This window comes from Drosophila eugracilis, unplaced genomic scaffold, assembly GCF_018153835.1.
Source record: "Drosophila eugracilis isolate 14026-0451.02 unplaced genomic scaffold, ASM1815383v1 contig_1172, whole genome shotgun sequence".
Lineage (NCBI taxonomy): Eukaryota > Metazoa > Arthropoda > Insecta > Diptera > Drosophilidae > Drosophila > Drosophila eugracilis.
Genome location: NW_024571954.1, coordinates 221,818 through 238,506, shown reverse-complemented (window position 1 = coordinate 238,506; position 16,689 = coordinate 221,818). Strand labels below are relative to the sequence as shown.

The following is a 16,689-nucleotide window of genomic DNA, read 5'->3' as shown; positions in this document are numbered from 1 at the left end:
AAACAGTGTTGTAAATAAACGAGAACTAAACATCGATATATGGTAGTTGGTCAACACTGTTATATTTTGTTTTACCGCCAAAAGTGGTGAGGATCAGCACGAGTTAATAATTGTTTTCTAATATTCCATCCCATTATGAGCTTCTCGCGTAGTGCCCTGCGCTATGCGCATACCAATGGCTACACCGGACTACTGTACACTCCTCGTGGAGAGTTCATCATCACTTGCGGCACAGATGGAGACATCCGTCATTGGACTTGCATTAGTGACGACGATCCGCGTTCCAGCTGCTTAGGGGAATTTGTCATGTGCATCGCCCACACGGGCACGCGACTACTGGCATCCACGGATCGCAACACGGTGCATGCCTACACCTTTCCGGATATGGACAGCGATGGCATTCTTATGCGGTTTACAGCCCCTGCAACGTGCCTTAAGGTTTCCGGGGGTTACACGGCTGCCGGCAGCGAGGATACCAACATTAAGGTTCTTAAAGGAGATACACCTGGCAATGAAACGGTTCTGGAGGGACACAAAGGACCGATATTGTCTTTGGATTTGTTCGTAGAGCGTAAATTGCTAGTTTCCGTGGCCGGAGATGGCGAGTTGAAAGTGTGGAACTTCGAGGAAGGAAATGAGCTGAAAAGCATCGGTGGACTGCCTAAAGTTAACACTTTTGAAACGGCCAGTCTTTATGGCACACCTAACTTTGAGCCAAAGAGCGGCGAACTCCTGGCCTACGCCTTAGACAACGAGATTGTGGTTCTCAATACGGCCAACTGGGAAGTGGCCTTCAAACTACGGGACGATTCAGTATCGAGTAACTACAGTTGCTGCCAGTTCTCCCCCAATGGTGAACGCCTGGCCGCTGGAACAACCAAGGGCGAGGTAAGCATCTTTGATGTAAAAAAGCGAAAGGCAATTTCAGTGGAGATGCCGCCCAACGATTGCAATGCAATAACGTGCCTAGCTTGGAATCAATCTGGGGAAGAGGAGGTAGCCTTTTGTGATGCCACTGGTCAGCTTGGAACTGTGTTCCTCAGCGATGCAGTCGAAAATGGCGGTGTTGACGGATTGGAGGACGACCAGGCGGAACTTTTGGGCGATGATTATCAGTTCGAAGGTGGCGATGACATGGATATCGCAGCAGACGACGGCGATGGTGTTAGTCTGGAGCAGCTAAAACGCAAGGTGATGAACTTGGTAGATGCCGTCGACCACGATGAAAACTCGAACCAATCCGTGGCTAGCAGTAGCAGAACTGTTCCTGTTCCTGCTATTCCGCAAATAAAGCTCTTCAAGCAGCAGACAGCCTTCCAACCCAGTGCCACGCCCAGCGACCTGGAGCATCGATACATGTCGTGGAATGATGTGGGCATTGTCACTGCACATGTAGAGCCCTCAGGCGATGGCTCAATCGATGTGGAGTTCCATGACGCAAGTATTCACCATGCCCTGCACATTAGCAACTACAATAACCACAATTTGGCGAGTTTGAGTAGTGGAGCTTTGGCTTTGGCGTCCAATGAGTCCAGTAAGCTGGTAGTGATTGCTTTGGCCGCCGCCGGAAACAAGGAGTGGTCGCTTAGTTTGCCGGATTGCGAAAGTGTGGACGCTCTAGTAGCCACCAGCCATCTAGTGGCTGTGGCCACCAGTTCGAGTTTTCTACGCATATTTAGTGTAATGGGCACACAGCGTGAGGTGCTGACCATTCCCGGTCCCGTGGTGGCTCTATCTGGCCACGAGCACAGCCTGATGGTGGTATACCACAGTTCTGCGCCCAGTCAAACGCAGCAATATCTCGCCGCAATGTTAGTTAACATCAATGGACTAAGTTTGCGCATGGAACATCTGCCTGTACCGCTGACTCCGGGCCGGCAGCTCACCTGGCTGGGATACAGCGATACTGGATCACCGAGCATTGCCGACAACATGGGTCTACTGCAGTTGTACCGCCGTAGCAGCAACGCTTGGTTCCCCATCTGCGATACCATGAAGCAGAGCAGCAGTGTGTCGCACAATTTCTTTGTGGTTGCTGTTTCGGAGCGTCGTCAAATTGTCCAAGCCGTTCTGTGCCGTGGAACTTCCTATCCGATGACCAATCCACGGCCTATGCTTCAGGAATTGCGCGTGCAGATCCCACTATGCGACATCGAAGTTGAGAAATCCGAACTGGAGGATGCTTTGCTGCGCTCAAGCCTGATGCAAGTTGAGGGAGCCGAAAAGATGCAAAAAGAGACGGCCATCAAATTGTTTGCCTTGGCTTGCAGCAGCGAGTGCGAGACGCGGGCTAAGGAACTAATCGAATCAATTGCTTGCACTGATCTGCTCCAACTGGCTGTGAAATATGCCACAAAGCGCGGACGCATACACCTGTCAGATCGTCTATGCGAGTTGCTGCCTCAATTGGAAGCTGTGCAGGAGGCTCGTAAGCAACAGACTTTGTTGGGCGCCAGCGGCATTGCTGCCACCATTGTTTTACCTATGACTCCCACATCGGGCTCCCAGAGCGGACCCAAGCCCAAGGCCATCGAGCTGAGCTCAGCCAAACGGGGCACCCTGAAAAGATTAGCCAACTCGCCGAACATTTTTAAAGCAGCATCGGCAACATCTCGTCCCTCGACTCCGGATATTACGCCCTCTCCGAGGGATACCCAGGAGAATATATTCGGCGAATCCGAGCCCGAGGTTCCCATGGGTAAAACCCCGGAACACAGAACTCCATTGAATTCGGTCAATCCATTTGCTATGAAACGCAAGCTAAATGATACTGGAGTTATTTTTGGGTCCGAAAAGCTTAAGCTGGCCAAGAAATAGTTTATTTGTTAAGATATATTTACGATTTATATTTAAGTAAATAATAGTCTGTATTATCTTAGGTTCACTCTTTAAGGAGAGAAATTATTCTTTTCTGTTTTAGATTTTTAATTATTTTATCTTATAAGTCGAAAAGAAATAAATTATTAGTTATATATTTAAAAATAGTTAAAGTGTTATTTACACTTTATTTGACAATGGGAAAGCTGACACAAATGTGTGAATTAAAAAGAAATTATTTCTTATCACTTCTAAATATTGTTGATATGAGTTTAAATAATTGTATGTTAAGGATCACCCCTTATTGATGTTGGTATCTAGTATTTGAAATACTTATTTGTAAAATACCAATTGTTGATATGCAACAATCGAACGTACCGATAGCCACAATAGTCCAGCAATCCAATTTTTAAGTTCGGGACTTCCCACGAATTTCAAGTCAAAGTGATGTGTTTGTTTAATTTCATTTTTTAAAAAGTATTAGACGCTCAAATTCAAATGAAAAAATACACAAGCACATTTATTGGAAACAAAACAATTAACAATTAAAAGTTAGTCATAATTAAGAGGCGCCAGGGGAAAAAAATAACTAACAAAATTCGCAGTGATATGTAAGTATGGTGGCGAGTATTTCATTCCCAGTGTTTCCTTAGTTCCAGTTCTGGTGAACTAAGCCCCGTTATTTTGAAAGACTCTCAGCTACATATGTATGCACGAGCAGGCATACACAGAGTCGTCGGTAAAATTGATTTAAATTATGAAGAAGTGTTTATTTTTTATTAAAAACTACTTTGAATTTATTTCGTTAAGTGGCTTAAGCAACATTGCAATATTATTACTTTATTATGCATACTCTCAGTACTTCTCTCATGCACCCCTTTATCGTAAGCCTCTGCTCTACTATATAAATGACGCTGGTGCATCATTCGCGATATTCGTTTACTGAACGCCGCGTCGTGAACTTCGATCGCTTCGGTCAGCTGTAGTACAATAGTAAAATAATACTATATAGAAATCTATTTGTGTTTATGTGTGTCTGTGTAAGAGCTTTGTGTTCGCATTGAATAACTAACTTTTAATTGGGATCGTACTTTAAAGAACCATAAAAACTTCTTTCGCTAAAAAATATCTATTGTACCTGTTAGTGCATTCGAAAAAAGCAAAAACAAAACAAAAATACAAAGAGAAAGAGAAAGATTTAGCAAAAATGACAAAAAATAAAAATCAAAAAAAGAACGCGGCCGGCAAAATAAGTAAAAACAATGGTACCGGTACTCCACCTGATATGTTAACACCGCCATCGACGCCGCCAGTCAATAATGGCATAAAAGCACCCGGAGCTGCTGCCTTTGCAAATGGAATACCACGTAAACCTCCAGTGCCATGGGGTAAGCTATAAACATACATATATAGACCCAATATAACAATTCCAAATCCAATCCATACGATTTAACCGGCAACAGAGCGCGAGTTCATCGGGAACTTTCTGCTGGAAATGGCTCTGTGTCAGGTGATCAGTGCTCAGACCGAGTGGTATGTGGATAAGGTTAAGCTGCGCCAGATGTTCGAAGGCTATTTGAAGGGCCTGCCTAACAGCGGCGAAGTTCGCCTAAAGCTCAGCATTCAGGGAGCCTGGAATGTGAGTATTAAAACATGATAATACATTATCAAGTCTTGTATTTCCTTTGTCCAGATCAACAGTAAACACTCTTGCATAAACTTTTGTCGCAGAGATTATATTTGAATTTATAATTTTATATATAAAGTATAGACTATACATTTAAAGTTAACATATTGATTTAATACATTTTTTGTAAATCGTGAACTTTCGTTAAAAACGAGTTCATGCTCTAAAAACTATTTTAATACCACTGATTTTAAAAACAGACAATTTTTTTTTTTGAAATTAAATATTTTTGATATTGAAAATTTCATTTAAAATTCAATTTAAAGCGTAAGTGTAATTAATTTGTTTTTTTTTAACACATTGTTAACTGTGCTCTAAGAGAAATATAAACATTTCTTAAATTTTGTCAGTGAACCTAGAACGCCAACACCCATTGCCAATTTACTGGCCCACCCGCGATAAGAGTGTATTTTGCATCGATTTCCTTTGTTTTCTGTCAGTCCAAACATTTGTTTTTTTGTTTTGTATTATCAACACAGCTCACAAAACACAAACACATTCACATTTGATCGCCGGTGTGTCTAAATGATTAGCTCGCTAGACGTCTAATAACTCGCTCAAGCAAATGACTCACTTAGTTGGGGGGTTTGCCCCATCGGATTATTCTCCCAAGGGACCAAAATCGGGGATATCCCATAACCTTTCTATAAATTAGCTTAAATTGGACAAACCTTAATAAGCCATTTTTTCTTGCATACATGTACATTGTATACCAAATTAATATGTTTTCACGTCTAGAAGGATCCGGGAATGTTTGTCGATAGCGATATAATGTGATTATACTCGGAAGTCAAGTGATTATACAGCTAATATTTGTTGAGGGGAGTCCCAGGTGGGCACTGATTGCAGCACAATAAAAGTATCGTTCGCCTTTTGTAGTGGTACACTTATAAAAATCAAGAACAAGGCGATCCAAAGTTGTTATTAAACGAAGATTTTCTTGTGAATTCAAATTTTTTCATTTCCTTCTTTAAAATGCTGATAGTGATTTAGGGCTTACCTATCTTAATATACAAAGTTTCTTCATTTCAACATTTGTTAATTTTTTTAAGTGAACTGCAGAACTGGTTCTTACGTAACAAAAATACATATGTTTAGTTCTTAAGACTGTTAGAACCCATTATTAATTTCAAAACAAAAGCTTAGTCAGGCTTAACAGCCCGTTGTAGTTGACAATTAAATTTCAGGAATATAAACCAATTCTAATATCTACGAAATACGATCTGCATTGTATTTTATTGCTTGTAAAACTGGACGAGGGAGTTTACAAAAAAAAACTAATAGAAATATTGTCATAATTGTCAAACGTAAAACTCAAGTTGATTTTCGGTCAATTAGCATGCTTCATTTTACAAACAAATAAATTTAAGTACAAAAAATGCATACGTGCCAGAATCAGATTTCTTTATTTATGCGGCAAACTATTGTTGTCGAGAAAGCAGAGGCCCTTCTAACTGCATTTATAAAACGTAAAATACTCATGCTTATATTTAACAAAGTTAATGTGGTGGGTTGTATACCTTTCTTTTTTTCGTGCTGGGTAGGTGAATTTTAAATAGTACTGGGATATTCCCAATAAAAACAGATTTTCCCTGTAGAATTTCCCATTTCACCCTGGCTATGTAGATCCGTTAAAATGATATTGGGAAACACGAAACCAAACGTAAAATCTGCCATGCATATTGTAACTCTTTAGCAGTATGGTGAAATTATAACGACGGAATCGTGTGATTCACCGATTTTTTGTTTTTTTTTTTTTCCTATTTAATGCCCTAAGACCATTGTAGACTCCAATTACGACAGTGCAGATTATTGACCAACAGATATCTCAAGAAATCAGTTGATACATAACCGATTGTTTGTTGAATGTAAACAATAACAATTGCACTTTAATGCAACGTTTCATTTTTCTTCAAAACCCATCAGATTGGAGCTCTGCTGCAAAGGACCAACTTTTTGATCAACACTCCAAGGGGAGGCAATAGCTATCGGATCAAGAGCTTCTCCTTGATGGAGTTTCGCAAGGAGAAGTTCAATTTGATCGATGAACAGCATCGTCTAAAGGATGTTACGCCTATTGTTCCCGGTGTTCCTGAGGAGGGCAACCAACCTATAACTGAAGGTACATATATTTTTTACACAATTTATCCAACTTTCTTAATAGCTTAACATTTTTGTTGGCAGAATATCAACTTGATACGAATGCCAAGGCTATGCCATTAATGTACCAAAAGACGCAGGTGCAAAAATTGGAAAAGGATTTCGAGCTTAACTCTCTAGGTTGCTATATCTGCCAGGTGAACTTCGATTCAATTGAAAAGTATGAAGAGCATGTGGAGTACCATGGGGATGAGTTCGATTTTCAGTCTCTCAATAAGATGCAGAAATTGTAAGTTTCGTTAACCTTAAGTTTTTTACTAACTGTATAATTGATAAATTAACAAACAAAAAAATATACTAAATGCACCTAATAATCTCAATGAACCCCACTCTGATAGGTCTATATTTAGTTATAAAACTGATTGCAACTTTAATTTTACATAATATAAATATTGTCTTTACAGTGCCTCGCCCCTGGTGATCCTCTCTTATCAGACTTGCGTGGACAGCCACTACTTCGGATTCACTTTGAAGACTGGTCGCAAGGATTTGGTGGTGGACAAGTTCATCATAGTTCAGTCGCGGCAGTTCTACTACGTGTATAATGCACGAATGCCTCTGAAGGTGCCGGACAGCGGCGAACTTGTCTTCTTTGTGGACTCACATGTCTTTATGATTCTTCGGGAGCAGCCCATTGTGATTGGGCTTACCAGCCAGGGACAACGATATGTGGAGCAACACCACTTCATGCGAACAGAGGCACTACCGAAGGCTAGCTTCAACATTAATCCGTATCGGCTGTCCAGCAAGGAGACCTTCAAGAGCCACGGTCTTCCGCCAGCAAATCCACCAACGCAGGTGGCAAGTGCTCTGAAGCACGAGGATGCTCAGGTGAGGTTAGCGGACTTCGACAAGCACTATCGCAACTATTGTGAGATGGGTAGGGAGATAACCCAGGAGAATTTTAGCGGGGCTCTGCGTACATTGCTCCAGGTGGAGGATATCGAACGCCTGCAGCATTATCTGGCACTCAAGCAAACCAAAATGGAACTACACCAGTTTGGACGTGAACTTTCGGTAAAGATGCGAACCGTTACCAACAATATGAACGTAGAGGATGTCCTCTCCCCCGGGGACGATGTCCTGATTATAAACGAAAAAGGCAACCCGCCTTCGGGAGTACGCCAACTTTTGGAGAACAATAACCAAGTGCTGGAACTGGCACTTAAGGATTTCGATTCCATTGTGCAATGGGCTCACAAGGTGGACGAAAAGTTTGGAACGCTGGATAAGACACCGAGAGTCTACTTTGCTCGCATTCTTGGTGTTTCGACGCAGCGAGTGAACATTACGTGTGAACGCCAGTTACAGGACAACACAACATACACACTGATCTTCCGACCTTTGCGGGCAGTAATGCGTTACCAATACCGGGCACTTCAGCAGCTATCTCTTACCAGGGCCACCGATGTCCAGCGGATGCTCTTTCCCGGTGATATACCTCACCAGCCAATTGCTCAAGGATCACTGGAGCTGAACAATAGGCGCATATCCAGTAATCCAGAGCAATTGCAAGCAGTGAAGGAGATTGCGTTGACTCATAAGTTACCGGCTCCGTTTATTATTTTTGGACCACCAGGTACGGGCAAAACCGCGACTATTTGCGAAGCCATTTACCAATTGTATGTACGTCGTCCTGAAACGCACATCCTGGTGCTGGCTGGTTCAAATACAGCCTGCGATGAAGTGGCTCTTCGGCTTTTACGGGCTATCGCCAAGGCTCCGGGGTGTCAACCCCGACCGCTCACTCGCATCTTTTCCGCCAGTTGCGATCGGCGCATTGACAATATCGACGATCTGCTTCTGGAGTACTCCAATATGTACGCTCTGCACTTTTATCCTGCCGTTCAGGCAGTGCACCAGTATCGGATCGTTGTCTGTACTCTCAGTTTGGCGGGTAAGTTGTCAACCGGAGGATTTGCCAAAGGAGATGTGTTTTCGCATGTTTTTGTTGACGAGGCGGCCGCTTCCACGGAGGCGGAGGCTTTAATGGGCATCACCTGCACCATATCGCCAACGTCGAATCTGATTTTGTCCGGAGATCATAAGCAGCTGGGACCTGTACTCCAGTCGCAGAGGGCCAATGATTGGGGTCTGGGATTGTCGTTGTTTGAGAGATTGTTGCAGAGGAAATGCTACCAAGTGGCCGACGACGGCAGTTACAATACAACCGTACAGACGCGTCTTATCCGCAACTTTCGCTCCCATCCGAAAATTGTTTCGCTGTACAGCGATTTGTACTATGATGGAAAACTTCGGGCCCAGGCACCAATGGGTATGTTGCTGTTTTAACTAATTGATATCCAAGTTATACTATATATATTTTTTGTATATTAGAAAATGTTTGCCGTTTTCAAAACTGGTTTCATCTGCCCAATGCTGAGTTTCCCATTATGTTTCATTCAGTCTTTGGCACTGTAATGAACACCAAAAACTCTATAAGGTGAGTGGATCAATGGGTATATCTTTTATGCTGGAGCTTTCTCCTTAAAGAAAAGTTTCATTCTATTTTGTTACTTTTAGGTTATTCTACTTAGATTAATAATTGTTTTTTATTCAACAGCCTGTGTAACAATAAGGAAATCGACGCTGTCATGGACTACGTTAAGGACCTTATGTACTTCGGTCTCAATGGTGAAAAGTTGCAGCAGACGGACATTGGGATTATATCGCCGTACAAGAACCAATATCAACGAATCCAGGAACAGCTTAACATGCGCAACTGGTCGCAGATAGATTGTGGATCTGTAGAGCTTTTCCAGGGAAAGGAGAAGCAGGTGATCATTGTGTCGTTCGTACGCTCTTTTACTCCCAAGCTTGGTTTTTTGACTAGTGAACGAGTAAGTGTATATAAGCAACATGGGAAACACTACAAATATTTGGGGAATCTTTTAAAAATAATATATTTCATCAAAATGTAGCGTCTGAATGTCCTGCTTTCGCGTCCCATTTCATTGCTTATTCTGATTGGAAATCCGCGAACTCTTAGTCAAAACGATGATTTCCGGAATATAATCGAGATTTGCCGTGATCACAAAACGCTGGTTGGTGTGCCATACCATCCTGAGGATGATAATCCGAATAAGCAGAACGGTAAAAAGAACGTCCATGGAGGAACAGGTGCGGAGGCGGCTGCATTTAGCCTTTCACACCCCCTAAAGCGAAGTAATAATCCCTATAATTTCCATTGTTGCCAGAGAAACATGAATCGTGAGCAGAGAAGTTCCATATGAATACAATGCATTTTCGATGAATCTGCTTATATTGCATAATAAATCGAAAAGAAATGGTCAAAGTTCTTAATTCATCGATTGCTTGTTTCTCTGACACACTGTTATGCCTTATATTATCCCGAATACTCTAACTGAAATCTTTTTCCCAAATCAGCATCCAATGCAAAGAATCCAGCTCAAGCCGTGAAGCTATTTTATAGTAAGGACGAACTTCTTAAAGTGGGAATTCAGTGCAAGCCACAGAAATCGGAGGTGGAGAAACTATTTGAGGACTTGCCGAAGGTTCCTTGTAATGTGGAATACAATTCCGAAGCAGTTCGATCAATAGAGGACCAACTCAAGGACTTTAATTTCGAAACTAAGCAGTCCACCAAAGAATCATCAATTCCAGTTCAAACGACCAATATGAATGCTTCACAATCTGTTGTTCCACCACAACCAGTTCCAGCAGTAACTCGAAAGCCGGAACCCCAAATGCCTTCGTCTTACAAACGTCCGGTTATCAAACCTACTGTATCTTCCGTTAATTCATCTTTCCAACGACCGGAAACAAAGATCCCAGAACCCCTTTCGATACCGCCATTTAATCATGAGCAACGCTATATAAATGGAGTTCCATATGGCATTGAAGTGCCGAGAGGAACACCATTGTCGCCGCCAAAGAGCTCGCCATCAACAACTAGCTCTACGACTTATCGTCACATTCCTAGTGGCCATCTAAGATACGAGGATATGCGTTCCAGAGCCGAGGATTATCGTCGTCAATCTGTCTTCAACGAACAACACCGTCAGCAGCCCTTTCGAGAGCCTCACGGAAGTTGGAACGGTCACAGTTTTGGACGTCCTCCCCCAACGCCCCCACCAAAGAAGTTTAGTTGTATCATTTCATAATTGTAGCTTCAGCGGAAGCTACTTTTCATATATGAGGTCGGTGCGGTTGCTTGACATAACAAGTGGCCGTGTGATCCTCTTTTTGACTTTGCTATTGGCATTTGTGCGATCTGCGATCATCCATGCGCCAAGTAGCAAAACCAACCTACCAAATAGATTCGCACCTAATGTGCACCCACTGGAAAAGCAAGGCCAAAAGAATGGTTTAACTTGAACCCGAAAGTTGGCCAAAACTTTTGCTCTGCTTTTTCCGCTGAGTCGCTTCACTTGCGAATGTAATTGATATGAGAAAAAAAAAGACATGGAGCTCTCAAAGTGAACACTTTTCGGTTGCAACAGCACTAGATTTTAGATTTATGCTATGGATTCCAAAATCCTTAGTTTAAACCACAAATTTTGTGCGCGATTCAGTCTTAAGTTGAAACTTTGGGCGTTTTAAAATATAAAATTTACAAATTGGGGAAATCAGTATAGAATAATATACTTTCTCCACGAAAATAAAAATGTATTACGTCTTCTGTATGTATTCTATATGTGTGCAAATTCATTATAATTTCTTAGTATAAGCGTCAGTCTTGAAATATTTGTTGTAATCCATGTAATGGAAATTTAATTTCAAAAACAATGCTTACGTCAAAAGACATTTAATTTCAATAAATATTCTAAAATATCTGTAAATGTGTTCTTGATTTTCTTTAAAGATTTGAAAAATATTTTTATGATGGGTTTTGGAGGATTGTCAACGATCAGCTATGCTTATGAGTCTGGAGACCATTTTACGGAATGATTAGTATTAAATAGTCTTTGTATTATATACAAAAACTTAGTTTTGGTAAAATTTCAGCCATAAAGGTCGAAAATTCATTTGCTTATAAACTATAAACTTATGCTTTAAAAGGAAGTGGTTAGTTTATTTACGATAACTAAAAATGTTCGTTGAACAAATCATAAATTAAATGTTATGTTATGTTATGTTATCCAAGTAGGCCATCAAATCGATCCCAGTGTCATAAGTTAACAACTCCATTGTTTGGAACATACATTTTTCGTTATCGCTTACAAGCAGTTAAACTAACTAAAAATTACAGTGGATCGAACTATTTGAGATTCTGAGATTAAGTTGCCTCTAAGATAACCAATAACCCTCTTGGAAAATGCAATCATCCGGCGGAGCTAGTGGTCGAAGTAACTCTGGTATTACAGTTCGCACCAAGTTAGCGGCACCTCTATCGACGCAAACGGCGGGAACACGTAAAGTTGTTCACGGCGGAGCGGGCGATGGAGGAACCGATGCGGCTTGGAAGCAGCCCGGTCGTCGTCTGGGTCCACCATCTCGGTTGGTTCAGCCAACTATAGCTTCATCCTTGAGAGCCAGCAGCAACAAGCAGACGGCCAAGCAGCAGTTTGAACAATCGGCTCTCGAGAAGGCCAGATTGCTGGGACCTCCGTCTTCAACTGAAATCAGGAAGCAACCCAAGAAGCGAGTTATGAGCGAAGCAGCCAAGCAGGCGGCACGGGCCCGCCTGTGGCCAAGTAAGCCAGTGGGCGACAGCGAAACGTCCAAAATACGCAAGACTAAACCTCAAGTGCCCGATGAACCAAGTCTCTTGTTGGACTACGAAGCTATGCAAGATGACGCAGAGGCTAAGGAACCCAAACCACTAGAACTAATGGAGACTGGCATTCAGACTAACGAAGCGGAGATCCTTGATCATAAACTAGTCCTCGGTGATGTGAAGATGATACGTCCCTCAGTGCAACTGATGGAGCAGATCGATCGAGACCGGCGCGAACTCAAAGCAAAAGTGCAGCGGCAGTCGGCGCGCAGGTTTGCTGACCACGAGCAACAAGAGGAACTACATCTTGACGAGCTAAAGGAGTTCTCCTTGCGGAATGCGGTGACCAAGCGTACGCCCAAGAAGCCACCGACGATCCATTACTCCACCTATGATAACCAATACCAGAACGTGTTCAAGTCCATGGACGATTTCTTTAGCCGAGTTCAGTCTTCGGTGCCCAAAACTGAGTCTGTGGCCAACATTCAAGAGCGCATCAAACGAAAGGAAAAGGAGCTGCTAAGCCTATTCGACAATGTGGACATGAAAGATTAACCCAAAATGGATCAAATTCCTTGCTAATAATAGTTTAAATTATTTGTGTTTGTACTAGTAAAGTTTTAATGAAGTACACAGTATACCTGATTATACTCCTTATAAGCAGAGTAAAAGGCTAGGGAAATGAAGGGGAAAATGTCACGCCTTTAAAATATATATTTGTTTAATCAGGATCACTAGCTAAGCCGATATGGCCGATATATGATATATATATACAGAAGCCCTGATTATAATCTGCGGTTTTCAAGCTTTTAAATTGGATAACAAAAGCCTTCGGTTGATCAAAAGTTATATAATTTATGTGGGGTTCAGATTAAGGTCGTTTTGCGGACTTTAAGCATGTAGAACAAATCTTTAATAAAAACGAGTTTCCAAAATAAACAACCTTCTTTAATGTTCTACTGAAATCTGTCTGGTGTAATTAAGGCACTTGGGACACACCTTTTTGGAAAACTTCAGCGTCATCATGATTGTTTAGCAGGTTCATAAAAGATACACAACAACTAACCAAACTTATTTAAATTGCGCTTAGCCAAGCAGCAGCAAAGTGCTTAACCAGGCCAGGCCGGCCAGCTGCTGGAACTTTCACTCAGGCCCGAAAGTAATGTCAAAACGCTTTCCCAACGGGCGGTTCCTCAGTCAACGCTGGCAACTGATCGCGCGAGCAATGGAGAAGTCGCCTCTAAAGTTTCCCCACGAAATTCGCGATGTGGAGGAGTCAACCAATGCTGAACTCTTAGACTTCTTTCATGGTATGTTAATAGTTATTCTTGATAAGTCCATTCCTCATGCTTTTCCTGTACAGGTGAGCGGACTGGCTTCGTTCAGGTAGGATCGGAGGGATATTTCTTTCCACACAAGTACAAGGAAGAGGCCGAAAAGTATTACAACTTCGAGGCAAGACCAGATGATATTTGGATAGCAACAGTGCCCAGATCAGGTACCACTTGGACGCAAGAGCTCATTTGGCTAGTGGCCAATGGGTTGGATTTTGAGCAGGCTCAACAGCGTCCACTTACCGAACGCTTTCCATTTTTGGAGTGAGTCCTTGGCGAGTTTTATGATCTTATCTTATCTACTTCTTTTTATAAGATTTCCATTGTTCGTGCATCCCAAGATCAAGGAGCAACTGCAGGAGGAGAACAGAGATTCATCTGAAGCCCTGGATTTCATTGAGAAGATTTCTCGGCCGGGATACGAGACGCTCAGAGAGTTGCCCCGTTCCCAACGCCGTTTTATCAAAACCCATTTTCCTTTTTCTCTGATTCCACCCAGTGTAATGGAAAATAAGTGCAAGGTAAGTGGTTCTAGCATAACATTATTTTAAGAATATAAAACATTACTGACTAGCTATTTTCTTCAGGTAATCTATGTTGTCCGCGATCCCAAAGATGTGGCGGTTTCCTATTACCACTTAAACAGGCTCTTCCGCACTCAGGGCTACGTAGGGGATTTCGAGCGATACTGGCGTTACTTTCAAGAAGGATTAAGTGAGTGCTTATTGGCAATATGTACCATTTTCTATAACATATATTGCAGATCCCTGGCTGCCTTATTATAGTCATGTTAAGGAGGCTCGCCAGCATGCCGATTTGCCACATGTACTCTTTCTGCGCTACGAAGACATGTTGGCGGATCTGCCTTGCACGATTAATACCATAGGAAACTTCCTAGAATGTCCGCCAAAGCCTGAGGACTTGGAAAAGCTACTGGAACATCTCAGCATCAAAAGTTTTCGGGATAACAAATCTGTAAATATGCATGAAATGGCCTCCATCGGGATCCTTAACAAAGGAGAAGCAGGATTCGTGCGCAGTGGTGCCAAAACTGAATTTCAACCGCAAAAGGAATTTGCTGAGAATCCCAAGGTATTGAAGAGCGCCAACGACTGGGTGGAACAAAATGTGAAATGCTTTAAGACCATATAAAATACCTGACTTTGTTGGCTAACTTTACTGGTGTTTTTTGGTTTAAATTGAAACGGAACTAGACTATGACTAACGTATTTGCACATTGAAACTATCGACACTGGCACTTGCGATCTGCTTGTGGATTTCGTTTACCTCCGCCTGGGTTAAGGTGCGTTCCATGTGGCGGTAAACGATGCGAAAGCACACACTCGATTTACCCGTTTTCGGATGTTTGAACTTGTCCACCAGACTGATCTGTAATTTAAGTATACCAAACATTTAGCAAATTAAGAAAATTTAGGACAAACTACGACTCACCTGCTCCACCATATCACCGGCCACAGAACGAACCAGATCATAAAAGTCGTTGGGCGAGAAGCCGGCGTCCACTTCCACATCCTCGGGCAACCAAAAGGACATGTCGTTCGTGCACTGCGGATAGTGGGAGATTGGTTTGTACTTAGGTAGATTGTGCAGATCCTTTTCGCTGAACTGTGATAGGAAACCACTGTCGTTCGACCAGAAGAGCCTGATATCTGGTATATCAAACAGCACCATCGCTAGGCGCTCCAGACCGACTCCAAAGGCATAGCCAATCGACTGATGAACTCCGGATCTTTGCAGAATCTCGTGCCGCATGATGCCACAGCCCAGGACTTCCAACCAGTTGTCCTTAAAGTAGATCTCCAGCTCCCAGGAGGGCTGAGTAAAGGGAAAATATGTGTCCACCCATCGATACTTAATGCGCGGTCCAAAGAGTTCCTTTGTCAAGCCTACTAGCACGTGCTTCATTTCGTGCTCCATCAACTTGACGGCTTCTAGCGTGTGACAGGGCTGTTTCGTTTGGTCCATAAACTTGGAGGACGGCAGGATAAGCTTAGGATCGGCCAGCGAACCGGACCACGTCTCCTCGAACAGTTCCAGTCCGGGATTGCGCTCGAAGAGTTTGTCTTTGGTAACTAGCCGCACAGCGTCTGCTTGATGGAATACCGGGTAATGGGTGCTGTCGATCTCGTCCCGTCTATAAACTTCGCCCACCACCAGAAAATTGTCCAATCCGCCCGAGATCAATTCCACCTGATGGGCGGTGGTATGGGCGCGCAACAGATGCTGCTGATTGATGTAGTAGCAGTCGGACTTTTGGCGACTCACATGGTCAGCGGGTATGAGCAGATTATCAAAGTTCTGCTGTACAGTGACCACAGGATTAAGTTTGTCATATACAGAAAACAACGGATTGCCCCTTTGGTTGCGATAGGCTCCATAAAAGTAATTGACTATCCGCTGCCGAATAATGGACAATGGGTGGTCCGTCTGCAGATGCTTGTTAGCCCCCAGGTAGGAGAGAATTTTGGGCGTAACATTCGTCCATCCATCGGTGGCGTACGTGCTCCCATTGACCTCCAGCTGCGATTGGACAGATGGTGACTTCTCCGGCGCTGCGCTGCTGGTCAGGCATCTGGCGGACTTTACCAATTGACGTGTTCCTTGCACTCGAAGGGTCAACAGCATCTTGTAGGCACTTTATTGATAGATTTCAAAAAAATAGTGCATCTTATGTTAAAAGTTATTGCCCAATTTCTAAGTGTGACCAGAGCAGCAACTCAATTTGCCAGTTTGTAAAAAACTTCTGTTCTTGCTGTTTATCGATAATTAACGGAAAACTTTGACTCGTGGAATTATCGATTACACTAGCTTACAAATTTAAACTTTTTAATATTCATATACTAATTGCAAATGTAAGCTGGATTCATTAAATTTTGAAAACTCTTTTTTTTTTAATAATAATAATAATTAAAAAATATTTATGTTTTTTAAATAATAAATTTGCGCTTTACGAAAGCCGAGTTCAAAGTTAAAATCTCTGAAATTCGAAA

At 42.5% G+C, this 16,689-nt stretch overlaps 5 protein-coding genes across 6 annotated transcripts; 4 read left to right on the top strand and 1 right to left on the bottom strand.

Annotated features, from left to right (window-relative positions):
* The first annotated feature begins 57 nt into the window (after positions 1-57).
* LOC108106632 (WD repeat and HMG-box DNA-binding protein 1) lies at positions 58-3,062 on the top strand. Its single transcript, XM_017213835.2, has one exon. It carries the CDS (start codon positions 136-138, stop codon positions 2,815-2,817), a length of 2,682 nt encoding a protein of 893 aa, XP_017069324.1. The 5' UTR covers positions 58-135; the 3' UTR covers positions 2,818-3,062.
* Positions 3,063-3,240: 178 nt separating this feature from the next.
* LOC108106578 lies at positions 3,241-11,458 on the top strand. 2 transcript variants are annotated; one of them, XM_017213758.2, is made up of 10 exons: positions 3,241-3,428; positions 3,963-4,205; positions 4,281-4,456; positions 6,431-6,626; positions 6,689-6,893; positions 7,069-8,939; positions 9,002-9,107; positions 9,228-9,504; positions 9,586-9,829; positions 10,052-11,458. In XM_017213758.2, exons 2-10 carry the CDS (start codon positions 4,025-4,027, stop codon positions 10,786-10,788), a joined length of 3,993 nt encoding a protein of 1,330 aa, XP_017069247.1. In that variant the 5' UTR covers positions 3,241-3,428; positions 3,963-4,024; the 3' UTR covers positions 10,789-11,458. The 2 variants fall into 2 exon arrangements, with proteins under 2 accessions (XP_017069247.1, XP_017069246.1); XM_017213757.2 differs by lacking the exon at positions 3,241-3,428 and having other exon boundaries at positions 3,556-4,205.
* Positions 11,459-11,644: 186 nt separating this feature from the next.
* LOC108106581 lies at positions 11,645-12,982 on the top strand. Its single transcript, XM_017213762.1, has one exon. The coding sequence runs from the start codon at positions 11,943-11,945 to the stop codon at positions 12,897-12,899; it is 957 nt and encodes a 318-aa protein (XP_017069251.1). The 5' UTR covers positions 11,645-11,942; the 3' UTR covers positions 12,900-12,982.
* A 109-nt stretch (positions 12,983-13,091) lies between these two features.
* Positions 13,092-14,852, top strand: LOC108106580 (sulfotransferase 1C4). The gene is made up of 5 exons (XM_017213760.1): positions 13,092-13,654; positions 13,708-13,942; positions 13,995-14,199; positions 14,266-14,392; positions 14,442-14,852. Exons 1-5 carry the CDS (start codon positions 13,507-13,509, stop codon positions 14,828-14,830), a joined length of 1,104 nt encoding a protein of 367 aa, XP_017069249.1. The 5' UTR covers positions 13,092-13,506; the 3' UTR covers positions 14,831-14,852.
* Positions 14,833-16,420, bottom strand: LOC108106579 (probable phenylalanine--tRNA ligase, mitochondrial). The gene is made up of 2 exons (XM_017213759.2): positions 15,131-16,420; positions 14,833-15,067 (listed from the first exon to the last, which is right to left on the bottom strand). Exons 1-2 carry the CDS (start codon positions 16,322-16,324, stop codon positions 14,900-14,902), a joined length of 1,362 nt encoding a protein of 453 aa, XP_017069248.1. The 5' UTR covers positions 16,325-16,420; the 3' UTR covers positions 14,833-14,899.
* Positions 16,421-16,689: the final 269 nt, after the last annotated feature.